The 23,821-nt window shown below is 37.7% G+C and overlaps 1 protein-coding gene across 1 annotated transcript in view; it reads right to left on the bottom strand.

Annotated features, from left to right (window-relative positions):
- Positions 1 to 23,821, bottom strand: part of LOC129437206 (protein NLRC3-like) — a 211,271-nt gene that overhangs the window by 15,876 nt on the left and 171,574 nt on the right. Inside the window, exon 7 of the mRNA XM_073863418.1 lies at positions 16,823 to 16,996. Within this exon, the coding sequence (XP_073719519.1) occupies positions 16,823 to 16,996 (174 nt within the window). The remainder of the gene's footprint in view (positions 1 to 16,822; positions 16,997 to 23,821) is intronic.

Here is a 23,821-nt window from a genome sequence, read left to right as displayed (position 1 = left end):
TTTGTGTTCATAATGGACAAGATGTTGTGTGACTCTTGAGTTTGTATTCTGTGGACACCCGGTGAGGATAAATGTCTTGTGTTGTTTATTCATGAATATCAGCTGACGTCACTCACATCTTAAACTTGTCTTCCGCCATTTTGATTACCTGAAGTGGTCGCAAAAGAACTAGAAGCTATGCCTTCAATATGTTGTGAGCATCAAAATCGCTATTTTTACAGCACTAAGAAGGCTCGACACAACATGATACTTTGATCTCAATGCTTGAGTTCACGTGTAGAGACACAGGTGATACTTTGAGCATTGTTTGTGTACACAGAGTTTACAAAAAAGGTTTTGAACAACTGACTTTGATTGTTTTGGTGTCCCCCTGCCGCCATCTTCCCAGTCAAGATGTATCGATCTCCGAATGTGACGTAAGGAGGGAGGAGAGTAAAGATGGATAGCTCCTAAAGCAGAGTTCCATATAAATGCACGGATAATTCATTATTTGTTCACAAGTGAAAAACAATATTGACCTTCTAGTTGAAAAAAGAGCCTCATATGAGATTCATTCATTAGCATTCAGAAATCAATTCTTTATGTCTGGCAAAGATAGCGAGCGGACACCATAACAGCCAAAGTCAGTTGTTCAAAACCTTTCTTTTTAGTAAACTCTGTGTACACAAACAATGTTCTCAATGTTCGCGTTCATGTGTAGAGATCCAGGTGATACTAGTTTCATGTTTTGTCGAGCCTTCTTAGTGTTGTAAAAATAGTGGTAGTTCGGTAGCAGCAGACAGCGGCTGGAAGAACGCATCAGTGATTGAGTAGGCATCACACCCTAACCAAGATATTGTTTTTAAAGTAGCGTTTCTTTTCATGACAGTCAAGGTGCGAAATGTTGTCAATAAAAGATAAGAAATTCGTAAATCATAGCAAGCTATCCAATGCTTGTCAGTAGCCTACTGGTACTCGGTAGGTACTCAAGATGGTGGCAGGCAACTGGAATCATGTTAAAGGCCACATGACTGATATTTATGAATAGACGCACCGGTTATGTAACTTAAGTCAGTCAGGTTTGTAGGGGAAATCTAACAACACAACATCATTAATTTTAATTAGAAGAGAATAACATTTTAATTGTAAGATTTCAGCTCAGTTTTCTCACAGTTTATGTTTAACTAAACCTCAGTACATGTGTGACTATCAGAGAGATGATCTTACTTCAGTATCTCCAGTTTACAATCAGGATTCTTCAGTACATCAGAGATCAGCCTCGTTCCTGAATCTGTGAGTTTATTATTAGACAGATCCAGATGTGTCAGGTGTGATGGGTTTGATCTCAGAGCTGGATTCAGAGCAACACAACCTTCACCTGTGATGTCACACTTACTCAACCTGTAGAGAACAGAGACTTTATGTGAATGATTCTAAACTACAAAGTTTGTCCACAAATCTCTAACCTCCATTTCTTCAGTAACTGAGACACTGTGTGTTTAAATGTCAAATAAATCCATCACACAGCTGACTATTAGTGTTAGATGTCCTAAACCACATGAACATTTCTTCATAAATCTGTATTGAGTTCATGACTCACACTTGTAATTCTCATCAGGTATTTGATGTAAAAATCTTCCTCTATCACAGGAGGAATATCAGCTGGAGATAACATAACTCTGATCTTACATTTAAAGATGTTAAAGTGTTTAAAGATCAATTTCACTTAATCTATAAAAACATTATTAATGTGTGTGTCAGTGTCAATTATGGATCAATGTTTTTAATCATCTTTATAAAAACAACACGACGAGGAGAAAAACTCTTCATACACAATAATATCAGCAAAGATTTCATCAAAGAAACACCAAACTACATTTTCTGACATTTTAACAGAGGAGTTTTGTTGCACGTTGTGAAGGAAATTGAAATGAATCATACCTAATTATAACTAACGTGTCTTTTCCTTACAGGTTTGAATATTTGTACTGTATGCTTTTGACAACAACATGTGTTGAAATAGAGAAAGTAAAAGTTGTATGTATTGAATAATGTAAGACTTTACAATAAGGTTTTGATTGAATTAATGATCTTATTTCCTCAAGTGTTTGTGTTCATAATGGACAAGATGTTGTGTGACTCTTACAGGTCCGTAGCCAGCCTATTGAAAGGGGGGGTTCTTTTTTTCAAAAAGTGGACCTTTTTGCAGTTTTTCTCCTCCTTTTGTATTTAATTATGAGCAGGGCCATACGCAAGATTTAATAAATACAGAGGTCCATATATGTATTTTTGTAGGACATGCACCCCAGGAATTTTTTTTTTCTCTGCTCTACATATATGAATTTCAAAAAACATCAGAAAACCAAAGAATCAAATAACTATAGATTTCAAACCATGTCAGTATGCAGAAGATTTGTGTTGGTCATTATAGGAATGCATTGTAATAATTATTTTACCATCCTGGGCACAATGGGCTGTCAGTAAAGTAAACATAGGCTTACTGAATATAGGATCATTTTAGTGAATTAACTAAAGGCCATCAATAATTAGTTTATTAAATTAATTCAAAATATGCACACACTTATTATACACTTAATATGCTTAAATACAACATCAGTAATGCAGAGAACTAGAATTGTATAAATGGGTTGGCAGAGGCTACTTTCCATATCCCATGAAAGAAAACTGTAATTATTAAAAAAAGCATAAATGAATCTACGATTACTTCACATTACCCCACATTAAAAGTTGTTCAGAAAATCAAAATTCCACGATAAACCTTAAACTTACTTTTAATAGCAGCTCAACACTTACAGTCAGGACCAGTGAGTGACTTTCTCTTCTTTTGTTGTTTAATTAACTTTAATGACTTCAACAGGTACTGTTTATTGGGCTTTAAGACCGAATGCAATAAAATGTTTAAGCCAAAAGATGAATATTGGCTCTAAACTCTGTGCACGCGCATTACCGGTGGGCGCACGTGATGCGTCGCGTTTTCAAGTTCAAGCTTCGCAGCAGTTCAGTACAACACAGTGAATCTAATCATACAGTAAAAAAGATATCTTAAAGAATTAAAGAGTGGCGTTGAATTTTGTTAATAAACACGCTGAATAATGGGAAGTGAATTACTGGAGGGAGTTAAAGCAGCGCATTAAATTTGGACACCCATGTGCTCTAATGTTTCTTGTCTTGTCACCTTGACAATCACTGCGTTTCATATCTCACATCATTACTACTGTATATTAGTCAGCGTTTGATTACTTACATCTTTCTTGCACTTCCACTAACTGCGCCTCTGACCCCTGTGTTGCACCTCAGTCTGATTTTATTGGTCATCTCGGAATAATTTGGACTTTATCTTACTTATCTTACTTGTGACACCACACTACCGCGAGATCTATTTAAAAGCATAGTGAGTTATTTACTATTGAATCGGTCTCGCGGTGCTAAGACGTCACATTCCGATCAGTCTGCGCAGCGCAGCCAGAAGTCAAACGAGCGCTGAGCGTTGTCAAATAAAACGAGCAACAGAAAATGACAGAAATCATGCGTCCAGCTTCAATAATGTATCATATAAATTTGAAACAGGAACCCAGAATATTTGTCACAAGCATTGATTAAAACAATGATGACAATAATCAAGTGAAAAAAACGACTTAAATTCTGGACCTTTTGGCAGTGAGGGGGGGTTCGATCGAACCACCCGAACCCCCCCTGCCTACGGGCTTGCTCTTAAGTGTTTGTCTTCTTTGGACACCCGGTGAGGATAAATGTCTTGTGTGTTGTCTATAGACTGTTGTGTAAGATGCAAATTATCCAAGCTTTATAAGCCAAATAATACACCTAATTTTAGCCTTGGCCCACCCACCTGTCAGCAGGGCCCACCCACCTGCCTATCCAGTAAAGCCTATTAGTTATCCTAATGAGTAAATTATGTTGCAATTATCACTATACTTGACCTATAAAATAAAAAAAATTAAACTCTTGTTTGGTATTATAATAAGGAATAAGTTAATTTTGTAAATAGTAGTGCAATAAGTAGCGCATTTCGAACAGCCTCCTAGCCCCTCCTACACCCCAGATCATAGAAATGAACACCCGGTTTAAGGCTGACACGCAGTGGCGGATGCAGAACGTGACTTTTGGGTGGGCATGGATTAAGTCCGGGTGGGCCTGAATCTATGGGTGTCACTTTTGAATAAGAAACTATAACAAGTCTATAAAATTCGTCAAAACTTCAGAACACTAATTTAAACAGCATACACACACACCCGAACTGCACGTCACATTTTTGACATTATTGATACTTTAAATTGTAATGCAACGTGACATTTATTAAGCCTTTTTGGTAAAAAAAATATTGGGCTCTCATAGCCTACAAAAAAGAACCTGCACACAGTGACAGGAAATATAAATGAACCCAAAAAAACCTTATACTTTTTTAAATAACCTATTAAAGTGTTTAAATAGATACGGCTACTAAATGCTTAAAATGAAGCTTCTAACATCATATTCTCTTCATGCAAATCACTAAAAATATATTTTCGTTCTCACATATTTAAGTTAACTTACTAAATAAAGAAAGAAAAAGGGAATTGCTAGAATAATGTTAGACTCTGGGGTTAAACGAAATGACAAATAAATAAACTAGGGATCGACCGATATGGATTTTTCAGTGCCGATGCCGATACCAATTTTTGTTTCATCAGCCTTAGCCGATGACCGATACAGGCTGCCGATTTTCTTGAGCCGATATTTGAAGCCGATACTGCTTTTGCTCACTCAATTTACATTATAAAAATTATGTAAAAAATGGCATGTTGTTAAAAAGAGATGTTATTAGTTTGGACAGACATTTATTTTAGTCTAGGACTAGTCTAATCCCTGTCAGGAAACTGCCCCATAGCGATGAGAAATAAAACCTGCTTTGTTCAGTTAGGCGGAGCTTTCGATGTTGTCATGGAAAGGTTGGTTGTTTTTAGTCACATGACCTGCAATTGCTTGCGGCTTCCAGCACTCTGTCTGTAAATAATGCCGTAAAAAATCGGCGAACACGGAAGCCATGTATCGGCCGATGCCGATACACATAAAACTCGCAAATATCGGCCCGATATATCGGCCGGCCGATATATCGGTCTATCACTAAAATAAACATTTAATATACTTTTTGATGAGCACAAGAGCAAGCCTACTCGTGAAGAGCGGAGCCGAGGAGCGCGCATATCAGACGTGAACGAAAGGAATAATGGATTTAATGCTTTCACTTCATTTCCTGACAGTTTCACTTGTTAGTGAGGATAGTAATGGCTAACAAGATGACGCCGAATTACATACAACATAATTACCTAACTAAATCTGAGAGAATGCAAACACATTACAATATTTTTTCCTCCGCCCGACGGCCAAGGCGCATAATTTTTTTTAGCCCGACAGGAATTCGCCATAGCCCGTAATGGACGTCGGGCAAGCGATTTTGCGAGGTTTGTTTTGTAGAAAGACTTTCTTTAACGTGAATTTCGTTTTGTATAAATTGTATCTTAATATTAATCAATGTTTGATCAAACAATTGCCTCGATTTAATAAATAAGAAGCAAACCAAGAACGTCTGTGGTGTGGATTGAAGTGAACCCACTATATTTCCGCAGCCTACGTCTTTCTGCTTTAATGCATTTCTTAAATTAATGTCTCAATTACACAGTAGGCTTATAGGTTGTTATGATAGGCTATTTGTTGCTTAAAAGCAATAGGCTATATTGTATAAAGTTTAGCAATAAACGTGGCGTGACTTATAGTGCTGCTATATCGCTATATCAAACAACATCACTATGATCAGATGTTTTCTTTCTATTTTTTACCCCGCTGTCATATTTGTTGTGTGTTTATGTTATTGAGAGGAAAGTGCGCAGCACATATTTATAACGTGTTGTTATTCAAAATACGTTTTCTACTTGCTTGCAAAAAAAGTTCTCAAAGTGATCATGGCTGAAAGCTGCTCGGGAATATTTCATTATAACGCAACATTCAACTGCTTTAATAGTTTTTAAATAGTTATCAGGCTTACTTATAATTTTACTGTTTTTAACATAACATGCAATAGATAAATTACACCACATAAAGTAGTATACATGTCTAACTATACAGAGTAGTATTTTTTACATTTCTGATTGGGCGGGCCAGCTGTCAATCTGGGCGGGCCCAGGCCCGCCCAGGCCCGCCCATAGCTCCGCGCCTGCTGACACGTATAGAAATAATGAGAGCTGCGCTGCTTCATTGTCTTAGAATGAAGGTCACGAAGAACTTCGGTGAGAAGACTTTATTACAGCTTGATGGTGCACCCTTTAACATTACCGTTGAGGATTCTGAACATGAGGTGTTGATTCAGCAGCTAAAAAAAGAAAAGTCTTTGCCGATAACGTTTGCGCCCACTTTTGCACCCATGAGCCTTCTGGTCTGAAAACATGTTGTGTTCAGGCGCATTGTTGGTGAGTTGCTATTTTGAAGCAAATAAAATAGACTACGTCACTGACCAACTAAACCCTGCTCTTAAGTCAATGGAGCAATATTGCTTTTGTTATTTAATGAGCACGTTAGTAATATGCGCCTACGGGACGACAACGCACATTTGCTTATCGCATGGATGCGCAGCAGCACACAAACGTTTAAAATATGAAAAAATCAAAGGATTAAAATGTTAAAATGTTTAAAAACATTATTATTGAGTGTCTTGACTTAACGTATGAGACGTTAGAAGGCGTATAAAGCTGCTTCACCTGTAGCCTGGTAAGTAATTAAATGTTTTGCTTTAAACAAATGCAAATATTGCATTTATTTTTAAAAAATGTAATGCTACCCCACATATTTATTATATATGATGACTTTGTACCTGTGAATATGATGAGATGATAACCATTTTTATGTTATGCTTAAATTTCAAAACACCCGGCGCTGTTCTAGTGCTGAAACGGCACTTTGTAAATTATTGATCTCCTGTTCGTTACAAATAAACTATTTTTAAAGTACAAACCTTTTCTTGCATATTTGTAAATTATTCTTTGGGATTACACCGATCATGCTCTCCATACATTTAAAACAATTAAAAGCCTTACTTCCATGACTGAAAGAAAACGACTTTAAAAAGTTTAAATGAAGAATTTCGTTGCAAAACAATATAACTACGTTTTTAACATTTTTGTCAAATTATTATTATGTTATCAGGTTATTATTTTGTTTTATAGTGCTACTTAGCTGTATTTTTTAAGTTATGAAGGTTTAAATCAAAACAAACCAACTGCAGTTGAATTGATATTAATTGGAATGCACAACCAAAAAACGAGATTTCTGAAAAAAAGCGGAATTATCTCTTTTTGCAACGAAACTCTTCAAATACCAACAAATTAGGCTTCTACTTAAAGTATTTTTAAAGTACAAAGCTTTTCTTGCATATTTGTAAATTATTCTTTGAGATAAGACTGATCATCTGGGCTATCAATACATTTACAGCAATGAAAAGCCTGCTATTTTTACTTCCATGACTGAAAGAAAACGACTTTTAAAGGTTTTAATACCAAAAACTAACAAATTCATTACAAATACAAACAACTCAATTTTTTAATATCAATCTTAAAGAGGTGGTCTTCTTCCTCCGCTTAGTTTTTTAGTTTACAAATTCTGCCAAAATATGGAATCGGGATGGCGCCACCAACTAGCTTTTAAAGGAGATGAGACTCTTATTGGTTTATTGCACATTGCGCTTAGATTGTTAAAATAGGGTCCATACAGGCTTTTGTTCTTAATAAACGGTGATATATTGAAGCTGGTGTAGTTGTATGTTTGTATATTTTGATAACAGATGCATTTTGGGTTAAGGCCCACCTGATTTTCTCTGGGCCCACCCACATTGGCCCTCATTTATCATTCTTGCGTAGAAACGGGCGTATATGTTGGCGTAAGATTGTGCTTACACTCCTCTCACCGCCTGATTTATGAAACTGTGCGTACCGTTGATATTCAGGTGTACGCAATATCTGCCCTTCATAAATGCCGCGGCTGAAAACGATCGTCATTAGAATAACACGTCCATATAAATTCAACTCTCCACCTCCCCCACGCCCTCATTTTACGACATTGACACATGGAAGACGACAAAGAAGACAAAACCGGGGAAGTGGAAAGAAACAATTTTTTTTATTTGGGAGTTTAAAGAGTGGGATTAAAGACATTAATAATTGCATGACATTTTGTAATATTTGTATTATTATTTTTATTATTAATGACGCTTAATTGATATTTAGAAGAATAATTATTTATTATTATTATTATTTACTGTTGCCTACATCTAAATTATATGTCTGCTTAATGGTTCAGTTAATTTTTTTTAAATAATATTTTAAAATGATGTAGTAACTTTTGTAGTGTGTTATTCTGTATTTACATACAGTTGTTTGTTAGCTGTATCTTAGATTGATACGGAGCTCCGGATATAATTCAAATTAACAATTTGTTCCCACGACATCCATATGTTTTACTAAGCTAATTCATAATTTGAAGTAATAATAATTGTAATAGTAATTACGAAATATTATAATAATTAATTCCAAGGAGCAAACTGTTGAATATTGGGAACAAATTCTAAATTTATGGCCATACTTTAGACTAAACAAGAAAAAATAGTGTACATAATGTAGCATAAAAAATAATTTGTGGCCATAATTTTGTCCGCATGTCATCATGATCGGATTTACGGCTCCATTCAACACAAGCATTTTACCTTACCTCATATGTATTTATTTATCATCGAATGGTATGTAACTAGCTTACCTTTTATTGCATTACCATGTTTTCGTAGCACATCCTTGTGCTTTCTTGCAATGTGCCGCTTCAGATTCCAGGATTACTAAACTTTTACAGTCTCTCCGCAGTCCCTTTCAATGTTTTCTTCCTGCTCAATCTTAACTTTGATTTTTACTTTACATTTATGTATTAGGCTTGAATTCCATAACTTATTGCTAGACGTTTTTACAGATTCTCGAACTAGCAAATTATCAAAAGGCGTTCTGGGTTTAACGAGCGGTGCTGAGGGAGCGGAATTTTCGGAAAGGCGCTTTTATGGTAATATTATCGCTCCGCTCCCACTAAGCTCCGTTCACATGCTCGCTCTGAAACATCAGGTAAAGCGCACAGGCTCTCGACTGAAGGAATACATATGCATACAAATCAAATGCTTTGGTAAAGTATCACAAATTAAACATTGAACATTGTTGCATAAAAATAAACACTGAAGTTTATAATTACTATGTTTTTTTTACAGTGGGACATAATATATCATATATTTTAGTTTGTCAGTGCGTTTTGTGGTGTTAGGAAGTGTTTGCGCATTTCTGCACTAACTCAAAATGTGCGTACACCACCTCCTGAGCTGGCGTAGGATTTGAGTGTGCCTTACGCCAACGTCCATATTGATAAATCTCAAATTCACCGTGGTTTTGGGTGTACGCAAGGTGTACGCTGGAAATTTGGTGTACGCACTTTTGATAAATGAGGGCCATTGTGAATCCTGGCTACGCTAGTGCACCCAGCGCAATTGACTTTGTCAGTGACACATGTATCATTTCGTATTTTGCACCGGTGCACAGCAGGTTTTTCCCTCCACAGACGCACGTCGACAAACTAGGGAATGAACTTGCGCTCCCTGGGCGGTTCTGCGCAAAAAAGGAGGCGTGTTGCGGCGCAAACCATCCCTGATGCTATTTTGCAGTTTCAAAAAACAGTTGCGCCACTGACCAAAAAAAAACTAGTCTAAAGTCAGTGGCGCGTTGCGCGTGGTTCATTATGCTATTTTAAGGGCGCATGCTTGACCATAATGTATAGCGTGCACAACGCGCAATGCTTATCTAATCTACACAGATGCAAGAGTTATTTTTGCAAATCATAAATTGTTACAATAAAAAATATTAACACATGAGATAAGAGGAATCATAGGGGTGAGCATTGTGGTGATGGTGAGGGTGGACGCAGCGATGTCCTCTGCTGGCGTCAGGTCCTGTGTAGAGGCAGATCCACCTCCCGTTACACGGCGTGCCCGATTTATGCTGGCAAGCTTGGGATTCCCCCGTCTCCTGACATCATTGTAGTGCTTGGCGCAACGATGGGGAAGCCAGCTGATAAGACAATTGTGGCTATATTTCCTCTCACGCCTGTTTAAACGACGCTGATTTGGGCGGGTTTCTCCCATCCCCATACAAAACAACTTCTCTATCTTTGACTGCTCTTACAAGAACGTCGGTCTCCTCGGCTGTGAACCGCTCCTGGCGTGCGCCTGGTAAATCCGTCATAATAATAGCAACCCGCCATGGAACTTGCGCCCTTGCATTTAAAGGGAATGTTGGATAAAGTTCTGATTGGTTTATTTAACGTTACGCCCAAACCACACCTATGAATAATGGACCTACTACAGACCAACCCCTTATTGATTTGCGCCTGGCGCAAGAGTTATTTCTCCCGCTGGGAAAATAGCAACAGCGCCCAAGATCCGCCCACAAAGTCACTTGCGCATTGTGCTTCGCACTTGCGTTTCAGATCATTAAAATAGGGCCCCTTGTGTTATTTTATACGCCAAGTGTTGCTTTAATGTAAATGTATTATAATCACTGAGTTGGGAATATATGCATGAAAGCTCTTAAATTGCATGTTTAACAAAATGACACATATATGGTTTTGTCTAGTTTATTAAGAGTAGAGTGTGTGTATATATATATATATATATATATATATATATATATATATATATATATATATATATATATATATATATATATATATATATATATATATATATATATATATATATATATACAGAACAAAGCATAAGAGATACATTACAGTTTAAAGCATGATTTAAAGACCTGTCTTCGTCGGAGAAAGCGCAGAAGAAGAAGAACAAAGAGACTTTATCATATATATAAGATGTTAGGGGAATTTCCCAGTAAACGTAAGGTTCAAAGGTGTGTCATGAGGCCTTGAACATGATTCCTGGAATTTGGCCTTGAGATCCTCCCTATAAATTGATGCTGCTGCAGAACTTATTCAGATCTGGATGCCAGCTTCTCTGTTGTCTAACACAGGGGTTCCCAACCTTTTTTGTTCCAGGGACCAGTATATTCATAAAAAAATTCCAGGGACCAGTTGTCAATTTTAATGCCTCAATTTTAAGATGCATTGTTTGAAACATATCACTGTGTATAAACAGTAACAGCCTATCATTTAATTGCATATAATGAACTGGCAACAAATAGCCTGGTCCAACCAGACTCTCGTACATTCATTTCATTTGTACAGAGAGTCTGGGCACGCTCCATTGCAAAGCGTTACTTCTGTTAAGGATGGTCCTCTGTTGAAGTTTAAAACTATTGGATCTGCCCAGAGTCACTCTGAATCTGCCATAACCAATCGCTAACGTTTGGTCGTAACGTATATCATGCGCCGAAACCGGCTGGAAACAAGAAGTACAAATGATCAGTCCAACAAAACTTAGCAAACCTGGTTCTTGCTCCGGCTTTAACTTCTGTATATTCGGCAGTTTTGCAACAGCGGACCGAATAGCTTTTCTCACATCTTTCTCCGCTGCCATTACTGAACTACAACTCAGTACCAATGGAGCGGTATCAGACTCAAATTCTGACTAGAATTGAGTATGACAACATCAGGCTAACGGTAGCCGCCACCGGACAACCATGTGTCATCATCGGAGACAACTTAGTAAAAAAGTTTGGGCTTCTGTAGAAACATAGCGGCACAAAATGGCGACTTCCATGTAAGGGGACCCTCATGTATGTGTGAGGATTGGAGACATGGAGCAAGAGAACCCATGCGCAGGCGATATCGGGGAGTGAACACAGGACATTTATTATAAATAAACATGAAAACCAAAAAGCCCACGAGGGGCAACACAACATTGAAACATGAAATAACAGCACTGACTTAGACAAGAAACATTCTGATGAAAACTATAACCGAATAAACACGATTGACTACAAGACAAGACATGATTCAACTAAACGATCTAGCACTAGACAAGAGCAAAGAGGAGATTAAATAGGGAAACCTAAACAAGATAACGAGGACAACACAGGTGAATGGGATAAACTGATAATGAATAATTAACAAGGAGAACAAGGGGGCGGGGACTAAAAACGAGACACCAGAGCCACATGCCACACTAAACAAGGCATGGCCTCCACATGAAACAAGAGACTGTCAGAACTCTGCCATCACAATAAAATATAAATAAAACCAAACTCTCGTGGCAAAGTCCTGACAGTATGTAGATAAAAACGTCTCATTCTAAGATAATAAAAACATAACTGGTCATTATGAAAGGTCTTTATACACCCCTGATAATATAGTTTTATATGTTATTTTGCATTTCTGTCAAGAAATCCTTCTAAAAATTACACACTGCACCTTTAAGTGAAATATCTAGGTAATCTAAATCACAAAATGCATTAGTTTCTTTCGAGACATACAACAGTGAGTTTTCCCTCTTTGACCCAGAAAACACCATAATATCATTATTAACACATCATTGAGCCCACTTAAGCATAAACTCAAGACACTTTATTTAACAACCACACACAGCAACTTGTGGTGATAATAAAACCACAATGTGTGAAAGTATATATGTTTATAAGATTTATATTGTTTTTGGAATATACAAATTTGCAGAAAATTCATTGGCACTCACTAACCAAATGCTCAGCACAGTTTTAAAAATATAAGACGTTAAAGTTTATTTTAAAAGTGAAAATGCATTCATGATAACAAAAGATAAGTCTTTATAGACAAAATCTTATTTTTTAATCAGTCATTTATTTTGTAGGATATTGAAGATATAGTATGCATTGTATTTAGTATTTATGCATACATAAGCATGTAAAACAAACAAGCATGAATATGCACAAGACAGACAGGGAACCTACCTGTATATATGATCTTTAGATAAGGAGATTATAAATATGAATGGTGCTATCAGGGGATGATCATTTGAGATGGTCTTGTCGCACTTTACTTAGACTTACACCTTTACTGTTGCGTCTCTTTCTCCTCTTTCTAATCTAAACCAACAGATGTGTGTACTGTGAGCTAACGTCGCGTCAAACTACATCGCTCCAGCTGCGCACGCGTCACTGATATAAACGTGAGTAAACTTAAACTTTATAACAACTAACAGCATTATGTGCGGGAACTCCTTTCTTTATTTGGCGGAACAGTTTCTTACGCACGGTTGGAAAGACTTCTGCCAGAGACTCTGCGCACGAGCACAGAGAGAGCGAGCACGCAAGCGAGAGAGAGGGAGAGAGACCTGAACCTCACTGGAATTCAGAAATTACTCTTTCATTTGTTGGTGGATTATTTCCCGTTTCTCTGTCACACACAGTCTAACATACAGGAATGCAAGTTGACAACGCCCACTTAATTACATTACGCGGTAAGTTACCACGGACCAATCAGCAGACATGTAACGTGCAATTAGAGTGATTGACAGAAAACCTGACAAGTTACAAAACAAAATGACATTTTCAGCTCATCATATGGGAGGCCCCTGAATTTCGGAGGCCCCTGGGCTTCAGCCCAGGTAAGCCCGTGCATTAAGGCGACCTTGTGTGTATGTAAAGATATTCACAACATTTTATATCTCTGAGATGAAGGGAACGTTTTAAACTAATGAAACGTCGTTTTGGGTAATAAAGACCCAAAGAACCATTTGAGGGTTAAGATATATCGTCTGATGACAGAGATCGCAAAAAGAGAGAGACGCAAGAGGGAGACGCAAGAGAGTGGCAACACTGTTATTGGAGCTCCGTCGAGTTCATCATCTAAATCCTATTTTCTTACTATCTTGTTCCCATCTATATAATATAACTTACTAGTTCATCTTAGGAATACTTTACCGTGACGATTATTCAACAGTATCAATAACTGAAACGATTTATCACTGGTAAACACCCAGTATTAGCATATAGCCCGCTAGCATCAACAAGCGGGGGAACGCTGCTCCGTGCATTGGAGCTCCGTCGAGTTCATCATCTAAATCCTATTTTCTTACTATCTCGTTCCTATCTATATAATATAATGTACTAGTTTATCTTAGGAATACTTTACCGTGACGATTATTGAACAGTATTAATAAGTAAAACGATATATCACTAGTAAACACCTAGTGTTAGCATATAGCCCGCTAGCATCAACAAACGTGCCGGCTGAAGTTAGCACTTGCTCACTGTCTGTTTACTGTAAATCTGCCTTCCTTTTCGATCTAATGGCGGACTCATCCGATGTATGTTTTTCAGACCTTTCCTCACCAGAGCGGGAAGCTGTGGAGGAGTTGTTGCCCAGCATTCGCACCAGACGGTACAGCTTGCCACACATCACCCTGGCTCCAGACACCCGGAGACGACCGAGGCACACAACGAGCGAGCACCCATCTCGATGCAGCTTCACGGACCGCGTTCGGGCGAACGGAGACCCCATCGCTCAGAATGAAAACGGTAAGACTCTTTGTTTGTCTCTCGCTTGTCATTGTAACCTGCACTACTACGTTCCAACAGCTTTCAAACTAGCAGTTATTAGACTGCTCATTAAAAAACCAAACCTTGACCAGGGAGATCTTAATAACTTTAGACCAATCTCAAATCTACCTTTTCTTTCTAAAATATTAGAAAAAGTAGTGGCAAGCTAGCTACGCACATTCGTAGAAAATAATAATACATATAAAAAGTTCCAATCAGGATTCAGGCCCCACCATAGCACAGAGACAGCGCTGCTTAGAGTTACAAATGACCTCCTATTAACACCAGATCGTGGTGAAATCTCAATCCTTATATTACTAGACCTTAGTGCAGCCTTTGACACAATAGATCACACAATCTTACTCAATAGACTAGAAAACTATGTTGGTATCAGTGGTCAGGCGCTAGCCTGGTTTAGGTCGTATCTAACCAATCGCTATCACTTTGTTTATGTAAACGAGGAAGAGTCATATCACTCCCTGGTTAAATACTGTGTACCGCAGGGATCGGTTTCAGGTCCTATCCTGTTCTCGTTATATATGTTACCCCTAGGAGACATTATCAGGAAACATAACATAAGTTTTCACTGCTATACGGATGATACCCAGCTTTACATCTCCTCACATCCCAGCAAAACACACACGTTTTCTAAGCTAACAGACTGAATTAGTGATATTAGTGACTGGATGCCACATAACTTTCTTATGCTAAACTCCAATAAGACAGAGATACTTATTATTGAACCGAATCGCTACAAACATAATATGTCATAGATGGCCCAAAAATACGCCATATGCTGTCTGCATCAGATGCAGAAAAGCTTATCCATGCTTTTATGACCTCTAGAATAGACTATTGTAACTCGTTACTCGGGGGATGCCATGCAAATCAGGTAAACAAGCTACAGCTGGTTCAAAACGCAGCTGCAAGAGTGCTTACTCGATCTAAAAAGTATGACCACATCAGTCCAATTCTGGCATCTTTACACTGGCTACCAGTTAAATATAGCATACAATTTAAAATATTACTAATCACCTACAAAGCCTTAAATGGCCTAGCGCCCTCGTATATTAAAGAACTACTATCAGAATACAATCCATCACGTAAACTGCGCTCACAAAATTCTGGTCACTTAATTATCCCTAGAATATCAAAAGTGTCTAAAGGTGGTAGATCCTTTTCCTACTTGGCCCCTAAGCTCTGAAATGATTTACCAAATAATGTTCGAGTATCAGACACAGTCGATCAATTAAAAAATCTAAACTCGAGACATTCTTCTTTAACAAAGCATTCACATAAAATATGTCCAGTAAATGTACTTTTCCCGCAGTAGTTAATTTGTCTAGAACAAAGTACTCACATACCTCATATGGGTAATATACTATTGCCGCAATAGTTAGCCTGTCTGGAACCGAGCTGACCTAAACCACTATAATGTATGACACTTGCATTACATGCGAATGGCCCCTACGCTAATAGAACTCTGTTTTTGTCTCCCTGTCTCGTCCTTGACCCCGATGACAATGAGACAAACAGACCCAGTTCCTGTTGCTGTGAAGGTCATCGCACCACTGATCTACTGGCTGTCCTTCAACGTGATGACCAGCCGATGCCCGACCAACGGCTAAACCAGTTTAATCCGCTTACCCGCCCCCTATCCCTACCGTATCTATATATATATAAAAATATATATGAATTCCTCCCAAGGGTTTTTGTCCTTCTAGGAGTTTTTCCCATTGGGTTTTTTCCTAGGGGTTTTTTTCGTCCCAGGGAGAGTCAGCCAACTTTGGCTTAACTTAGCACTTTACTGTATACGTTACATTATTAATATGCTCGCTTGTATGGTTTAACCTTAGCGGCTATCTCTACTTCTTATATTATCTATTGATTTTCTGTGTTCTCCTTTACATCTTCTCATGTAAAGCTGCTTTGCAACAATTAACACTTGTGAAAAGCGCTATATAAATAAAATTGAATTGAATTAAATTAAGTCAGTCAGGTGTGTAGGGGAAATCTACCAACACAACATCATTCATTTTAATTGGAGGAGAATACATTTTATTTTAATTTTAAGCTTTATCTCAGTTTTTACACTGCAGTACTTTGATGATGTATCGATGTCTCATAATTATTCATGAGACTGCTGATGTATCTGCTTACTGATCAGATCTTTCATTTACTTTATATATCCTTTACATTTTATTGTGTTTTTCTTTTTTATACATTTTATGTTAAACTAAACCTCAGTACATGTGTGACTATCAGAGAGATGATCTTACTTCAGTATCTTCAGTTTACAGTCAGGATTCTTCAGTACATCAGAGATCAGCTTCACTCCTGAATCTCTTAGTTTAGTCTCACACAGATCCAGATCTCTCAGGTGTGATGGGTTTGATCTCAGAGCTGAAGTCAGAGCAACACAACCTTCATCTGTGATATCACAAGAACTCAACCTGTAGAGAACAGAGACACACAGTTTGTTCACACACAGATCAAATCTACAGTGAGTTGAATTTGTTTCTCTTCTGTCATCATTTAGTGTTTATGGACTTTTTCATTTTAGTTTCATTTATGTGTATTTTGTGAGATTTTAAAGTAAATTAACTGTTGATTCCTCCAATCACACATTAAAACATTTTCTCTTACATTTCTCTTACTGTGAATTTCAGTAAGAGTTAAAGTGTTGTGATGAATGTTAAGTGAAACTTAAGTTATCAAATAAAGAGATTGAATTAAAATCCTATAAATCCTTTACAGATGTTATGATCTCTATATAGACTGATTAAATCTATATGTGATTTCTGTCTGAGCATCAAATCACAATCTTACTTCAGTATCTCCAGTTTACATTGAGGATTTTTCAGTACATCAGAGATAAGCTTAGCTCCTGAATCTCTTAGTTTATTATCAGACAGATTCAGTTCTTTCAGGTGTGATGGGTTTGATCTTAGAGCTAAAGTCAGAGCAACACAACCTTCATCTGTGATATTACAACTCCTCAACCTGTAGAGAACAGAGACACACAGGTTGTTCACACACAGATTAAATCTACAGTGAGTTGAATTTGTTTCTCTTCCTGTCATCATTTAGTGTTTATGAACATTTTTATTTTAGTTTCATTTATGTGTATTTTGTGAGATTTTAAAGTAAATTAACTGTTAATTCCTCCAATCACACACTATAAAATTTTCTCTTACATTAAATCTGTCACTTTCAGTAAGAGTTAAAGTGTTGTGATGAATGTTAAGTGAAACTTAAGTTATCAAATAAAGAGATTGAATTAAAATCCTATAAATCTATTAGGCAAGGCAAGGCAAGGCAAGTTTATTTGTATAGCACATTTCATACACAGAGGCCATTCAAAGTGCTTTACACAGAAATGAGAAAACAATATATAAAAAAAGAAAATGTAAAAATAAGAGATACACGATAAAATCACAATAAAAACAAAGATACATGAGAATTTAAAATAACAAGTTAAGAAAATAAATGTGATTTTAATAAAAACAGTTTAAAATGTTAAAATGAATAAAACAGGAGTAAAAGTGACTTGAGTTAAAGATAGTTCACTTCAAAATGAAAACTCTGTCACCATCCAACCATCCCCACGTCGCTCCAAACCTGAACGAATCTCTCTCCTCCGATGAACACAAAAGAAGACACCCCGAGAAATGATGGCAAACACACAGCAGCAAGTGACCACAGACCTCCATAGTAGGAAAAAATATTTTGTAAGTATTTGGATAAATGACTAAGAAAATATTTTGTTAAATGATGGTAATAAGTTCAATCATATTTTTTTATTCCTACCATGGAAGTCCACGGTCACCCACCACTGCCCGCCCACCACCACCTCCCAAAATTTCTTCCCCCGGGCCCACCAGAAAAAAGAAACCCACACAGGCCCAGAACAACACGAGGATGAGCAAACGACGACAGAAGCCCCATTCCAAAGTGAACCATCCCTTCAAAGTGCAGTCAGTGTGAGGAAGCACAGTGCTCATTCAGTAAATGCAGAGTTAGACAGATGTGTTTTTAATCTAGATTTAAAAGTGTTTACTGTTGAAGCACATCTGATCTCTTCTGGAAGCTGATTCCAGCTAGAGGTGGCATAATAACTAAATGCTGACGCACCTTGTTTTGAGTGAACCCTTGATATTTCTAACTGACCGGATCCTAATGATCTGAGTAATCTGTTAGGTTTATATTCAGTTAGCATATCTGTCATGTATTTGGGTCCTAAGCCATGAAGTGATTTATAAACGAGTAACAATACTTTAAAATCTATTCTAAATGTGTAAGGACCTGAGGATTGGAGTTATGTGCTCAGATTTGTTGGTTCTGGTCAGAATTCTGGCAGCAGTGTTTTGTATTAGCTGCAGCTGTCTAATTGTCTTTTTGGGGATCCCCGTAAGAAGTCCATTGCAGTAATCCACCCTACTGGTGATGAAAGCATGAACAAGTTTCTCTAAGTCATGTCTTGAGACAAAAACTCTAATTCTGGCAATATTTCTGAGATGGTAGTAAGCTGATTTGCTTATCGCTTTCACGTGACTACTGAAATTAAGGTCAGACTCTAAAATAACACCAAGATTTCTGACTTTATTTTGTGTCTTTAGACCCCTAGAGTCAAGGTATGTGTTAACCTTGAGCGTTTCATCTTTATTTCCAAATACAATTACTTCAGTTTTGTCTTTGTTTAACTGGAGGAAGTTGCTATAAAGTAAAGATGCTATAATGTACTTCAAGTTTTGTTTTCCGCCACATACGTTCAGCTTTTCTGCATGTTCTTTTCATGTGCTGTACTGCTGTTGTGTTTCTCCGGGGTGCTTTGCGTCTGCCAGTGATCACCCTGACCTTTACTGGAGCTATACCATCAATGGCATCTTTAACTTTTATGTTTACGTTTTCAAGGAGAACATCAACAGAGTCTGCCGATATGTTTGGCAACATTGATATAGCATTCATAAATACCTCACTGGTGTTTTCATTTATGAACCTTTGTTCACATAGACAGATCTAGCATCAGTGGCAGGACAGATCAATAAATCAAAGTAAACACAGAAATGGTCAGATAGCGCTTCATCCTTGATAACAGTAGATGAAATGTTTAGACCCTTGCTAATGAGCAGATCAAGAGTGTGTCCCCGATTGTGTGTAGGACCTTGAACGTGCTGGGTCAGATCAAAGGTGTTTAAAACATTTAACAGTTCAATTGCAGCATTGTTTTCTGCATTGTATATATGTATATTAAAATCTACAGCAATAAAGAATTAATCAAATTCAGAGGAAATTGTTGATAAAAGTTCTGTGAATTCATCAACAAATGCTGAGGTGTATTTGGGAGGTCTATAAATATTTGTAAACAGAATGTGTGGTGTACCTTTTAGAGCAATACACAAATATTCAAAAGACTGGTAATCACCAAGTAACACTTGCTTGCATTGAAAGGCATCTTTGAATAAAGCAGCTATTCCTCCACCTCTTCTAACACCTCTACAGACACTTATAAAAGTAAAGTTGGGTGAGGCTGATTCATTGAGGACTGTAGCACTGCAGCTGCCATCTAACCAGGTTTCATTTAGAAACATAAAGTCCAGGTTGTTAGTGGTGATAAGATCATTAACTAAAAAGGATTTGTTCTTTAGTGAACGTATGTTCAGAAGTGCTAACTTAACAGTAACTGGTTTTGGCACTGTATAAATCTCAGAATGACGTATAATAGGCAGTAGATTAGATAGAATTGTTGTGCGGCTGGAGAAGGCCTTCGTCTTACTATCACATGTCAGGACAGAGATAGGGAAAGCTAAAGGGACATCGGGCACCCGCTTGTTCTTAAAATATTTATGATTGTTACTTCTGACGTAGAGGGAACCCAACACATATAAGTTACCAGTGCTGTTTGCAGATAAGGGCTGGTGTGATCCCTGACGTTGAGGCAGAGGTCGGAGTGCTCTCTCAGATGGAGGGGGAGGACGGGCTGGGCCTGAAGGCTTTGGTGGTTGAGGAGCCCGCCGTTTCTTGGTTGATATTTGGGGACTCAATAGAGCAATAGAGTGGGAGAGCTTTGTTCCAGCAAATACCAGTTTCTCCATTTTCTCTGAAAATCAGAGAAGTGGTGATGTTGGAGAGAGGGAGAGAGAGTGTGGTAACATCAGCTGTGATTCTGGTGTTCCTGAAGCTGGGAGGGAGTGTTATCATTCCTTCTCTCGTCGTTATCAACACAAACGTCCTTGGGTGTTGATTCACAATCCAGCTGTAGCAAGGTCTGTGGGCAGGGCCTGAGCTGTGTCTGTGAACAGTAGTTGTTGTGACTGCAGAGTTTTATCCTTGTCATCTGAATGTCCATCCAGGTGCTGGTGTAAAATCCTGTAGTCATTTCCGCTGTTCAGTAGTGGACTGGCACACTCAGTTGATAGATCAGGCATGGAGAAAAATATATTGTCTTTAAGCAACCTAGCACCTAGTTTGTTTGGGTGGATACCATCTGTGTTAAAAAGTTGCCTTTGACTCCAGAAGATATTGAAATTGTCAATGTAATTCAGTCCTCTCATGGTGCAGTTTTTTTGCAGCCATGAATTTAAACTTAGTAGCCGAGAAAACATATTTGTTCCTCGGGCTGGGAGGGGTCCACTGATGAAAGATTGAACTTTCAGTCTTGCAAGTGTTTCAAAAAGTTCATTGAAATCCCCCTTAAGGAGCTCAGACTGCTCTTTCTGAATATCATTCTTTCCCACATGTGTGACAATCTGACTGACAGACTTATGTTTCATCAGAATGTTGCAAAGTTCCTTGTTAACATCAGAATATGTTGCCTGAGGAAAACAGTATGTACGGGTAGCCTTGCTTTCAAAGTTTCTGATAATATTGTCACCCACTATCAGCGTGCTTGGCTCGGCTGCTGTCTGAGCGGAGCGCCGCTGCCTGTATGATATTGAGCGTCTGTTAGCTCTGTAAGTTACTGGCTGATGTGATCTCTGTCCATTAACATTTGGGGATTCTTCACCCAAACTTCAAATCTATTTTCAAGCCGTACAGGGGGTGGTAGAATACCAATATTGGCTACTCGAGTTGTACCCATATCTGGGGTAGATGATGCTAATGTAGCAATTTGTGACACTTGTGACGGTCTAATGTCTTGAGCACTTTTTTGGTCTCGCACCCTGTTTATGCCATGGGTTTGTGTCCTCAATTACTTAAGGTTTCTCTGAGCTCACTATGACCCGTTTAAAAACATTAGGTTCACAGGACTCACCAGCTTTATGTTGAGAAGGACCACGATGAAGCTCCGTTGTATTTTCTGGCAGGGTCGGCAGCGCCACAAGTAACTTTGTTTCGAGAACTGCAATCTTTTGTAAAAGTCTGTGGCAGTTTGAGCAGCAGGTGGATTGAGATCCAACAGAAGGCATTTTTTCTTCTTTTCTTCTGTTTGAGCGTGGGCAGCTGTGTTGTCCTGTTTTAGGATTGTCAGCTGCCGGCAATAGCAGACTGGTAGACCGCTATGACAAAAAACCCAAGTTGTTGAATAATCCAAATATCAATATGGTTCCAGGAATTTGTAGTTTTAGTGTGAATGCCCAATTGTTTAGTTTGAGCACTGTGCTGAACTGCTGGTAGTTGAATCAAAAGATAAAAGCAAAAAAGCAAAAGCGCAAAGCACAGAGCACAAGTAAAAGCGTCCGAACAGTAGCGAAGCAGGAAGAAATTAAAGATGTTATGATCTCTATATAGTCTCCTTATAATCTATATGTGATTTCTATCTGAGCATCAGATCACAATCTTACTCCAGTTTCTCCAGTTTACAGTCAGGATTCTTCAGTACATCAGAGATCAGCTTCACTCCTGAATCTCTTACATTATAATTTAGAGACAGATTTAGATGTGTCAGATGTGATGGGTTTGATCTCAAAGCTGAAGTCAGAGCAACACAACCTTCATCTGTTATATCACACAAACTCAACCTGTAGAGAACAGAGACACACAGATCAAATCTACAGTGAGTTGAATTTGTTTCTCTTCCTGTCATAATTTTGTGTTTATGGACATTTTCATTTTAGTTTCATTTACGCGTGTTTGTGTTTTACTGAAACACATAAGTGAGATTTAAAGGAAAATCAGTTATTGTATATACTATAACAGTCTAATTTACATAACATTTTGAATTATGTTTCTCTTTCTGACTCTCACTTAAGTACACATAACAAAAAAGTTTATAATATGGAACATAAAATTGTTTAATTCTGTTTTTCGTCAAAGTTAATTATTTCAGAAGCCCTATTTAAACTACAACAGTCATCATGTAGGTTACCTTCTAATAATACAAATTATATTTTTAGATTTAGCAAGAGCAGTGAATTCAGGTGTATGTTTGTCAGCACTACACACACACAGTTGTGCAGGTGCTGGGCTGTGAACGATGGGCGATTACTAGAGCCTGACCAATATCCAGTTTTTTTTGTCCGATGCCGATACAGATATTAGGGAGTAAAAAAATACCAATAACGATATAACGGCCAATGTTCTTTGTGTGTATATTATAGTACAGTACACATATATCACAGTATAATATACTACAATACTGTACATAAAATACACTATATACATTAATAGAATATACTGTATATAAATAATTTTTTTTTTTGCAGTGATCACTCACAAATGTGGTTATTAAAACACTTATATTGACGTGACAAAGATGTGTAATATAGTCCATCTGTTTAACAATTTAACAATAAACTTTATTAGGCTATCCAAAATGAGTCTGATATCAGTGCACTAAACAGTAAACGTAATGCATTTTATACCATACAAAATGTACATTCTATTCCCCTTACCTAACCCTAACCCCAACCAACACAGAAACCGTTCATACTGATCTAATATGTAATATACTGCACAAAGTTTTTATAACGCAAACCAACAGTGTTCGGCGCGGACTTTAGACTTTTATAAAACTAAAGCGTCCGCTTTCCGCCTCTCTCGCTTTTGCGCGAGTTTATGTAATCAATTAATCTGAAATGAACATGTTCAGTAATAACACAAGCAGCTGTAATCTTACATACTGTAATATTAGTGCACGACTGCGCGTCAGTTTAAATGCGTCATTTCTCCGTCTCATGACAAAAGAGACAGATTATTAACAGCAAGTGTAAACGGGAATGTGTCTCACTCGTCCACTTATAATCCAATCAACCAAAGCATATCTTAATACCAGGTGTAAAAATGTTGTGAAGAAACCGCATGACTGCCGCCTGAACTGAGAGATCACTGACTGAAGT

This window comes from Misgurnus anguillicaudatus, chromosome 24 (assembly GCF_027580225.2).
Source record: "Misgurnus anguillicaudatus chromosome 24, ASM2758022v2, whole genome shotgun sequence".
Classification (NCBI taxonomy): Eukaryota; Metazoa; Chordata; class Actinopteri; order Cypriniformes; family Cobitidae; genus Misgurnus; species Misgurnus anguillicaudatus.
This window is presented reverse-complemented; position numbering and strand designations above follow the sequence as displayed.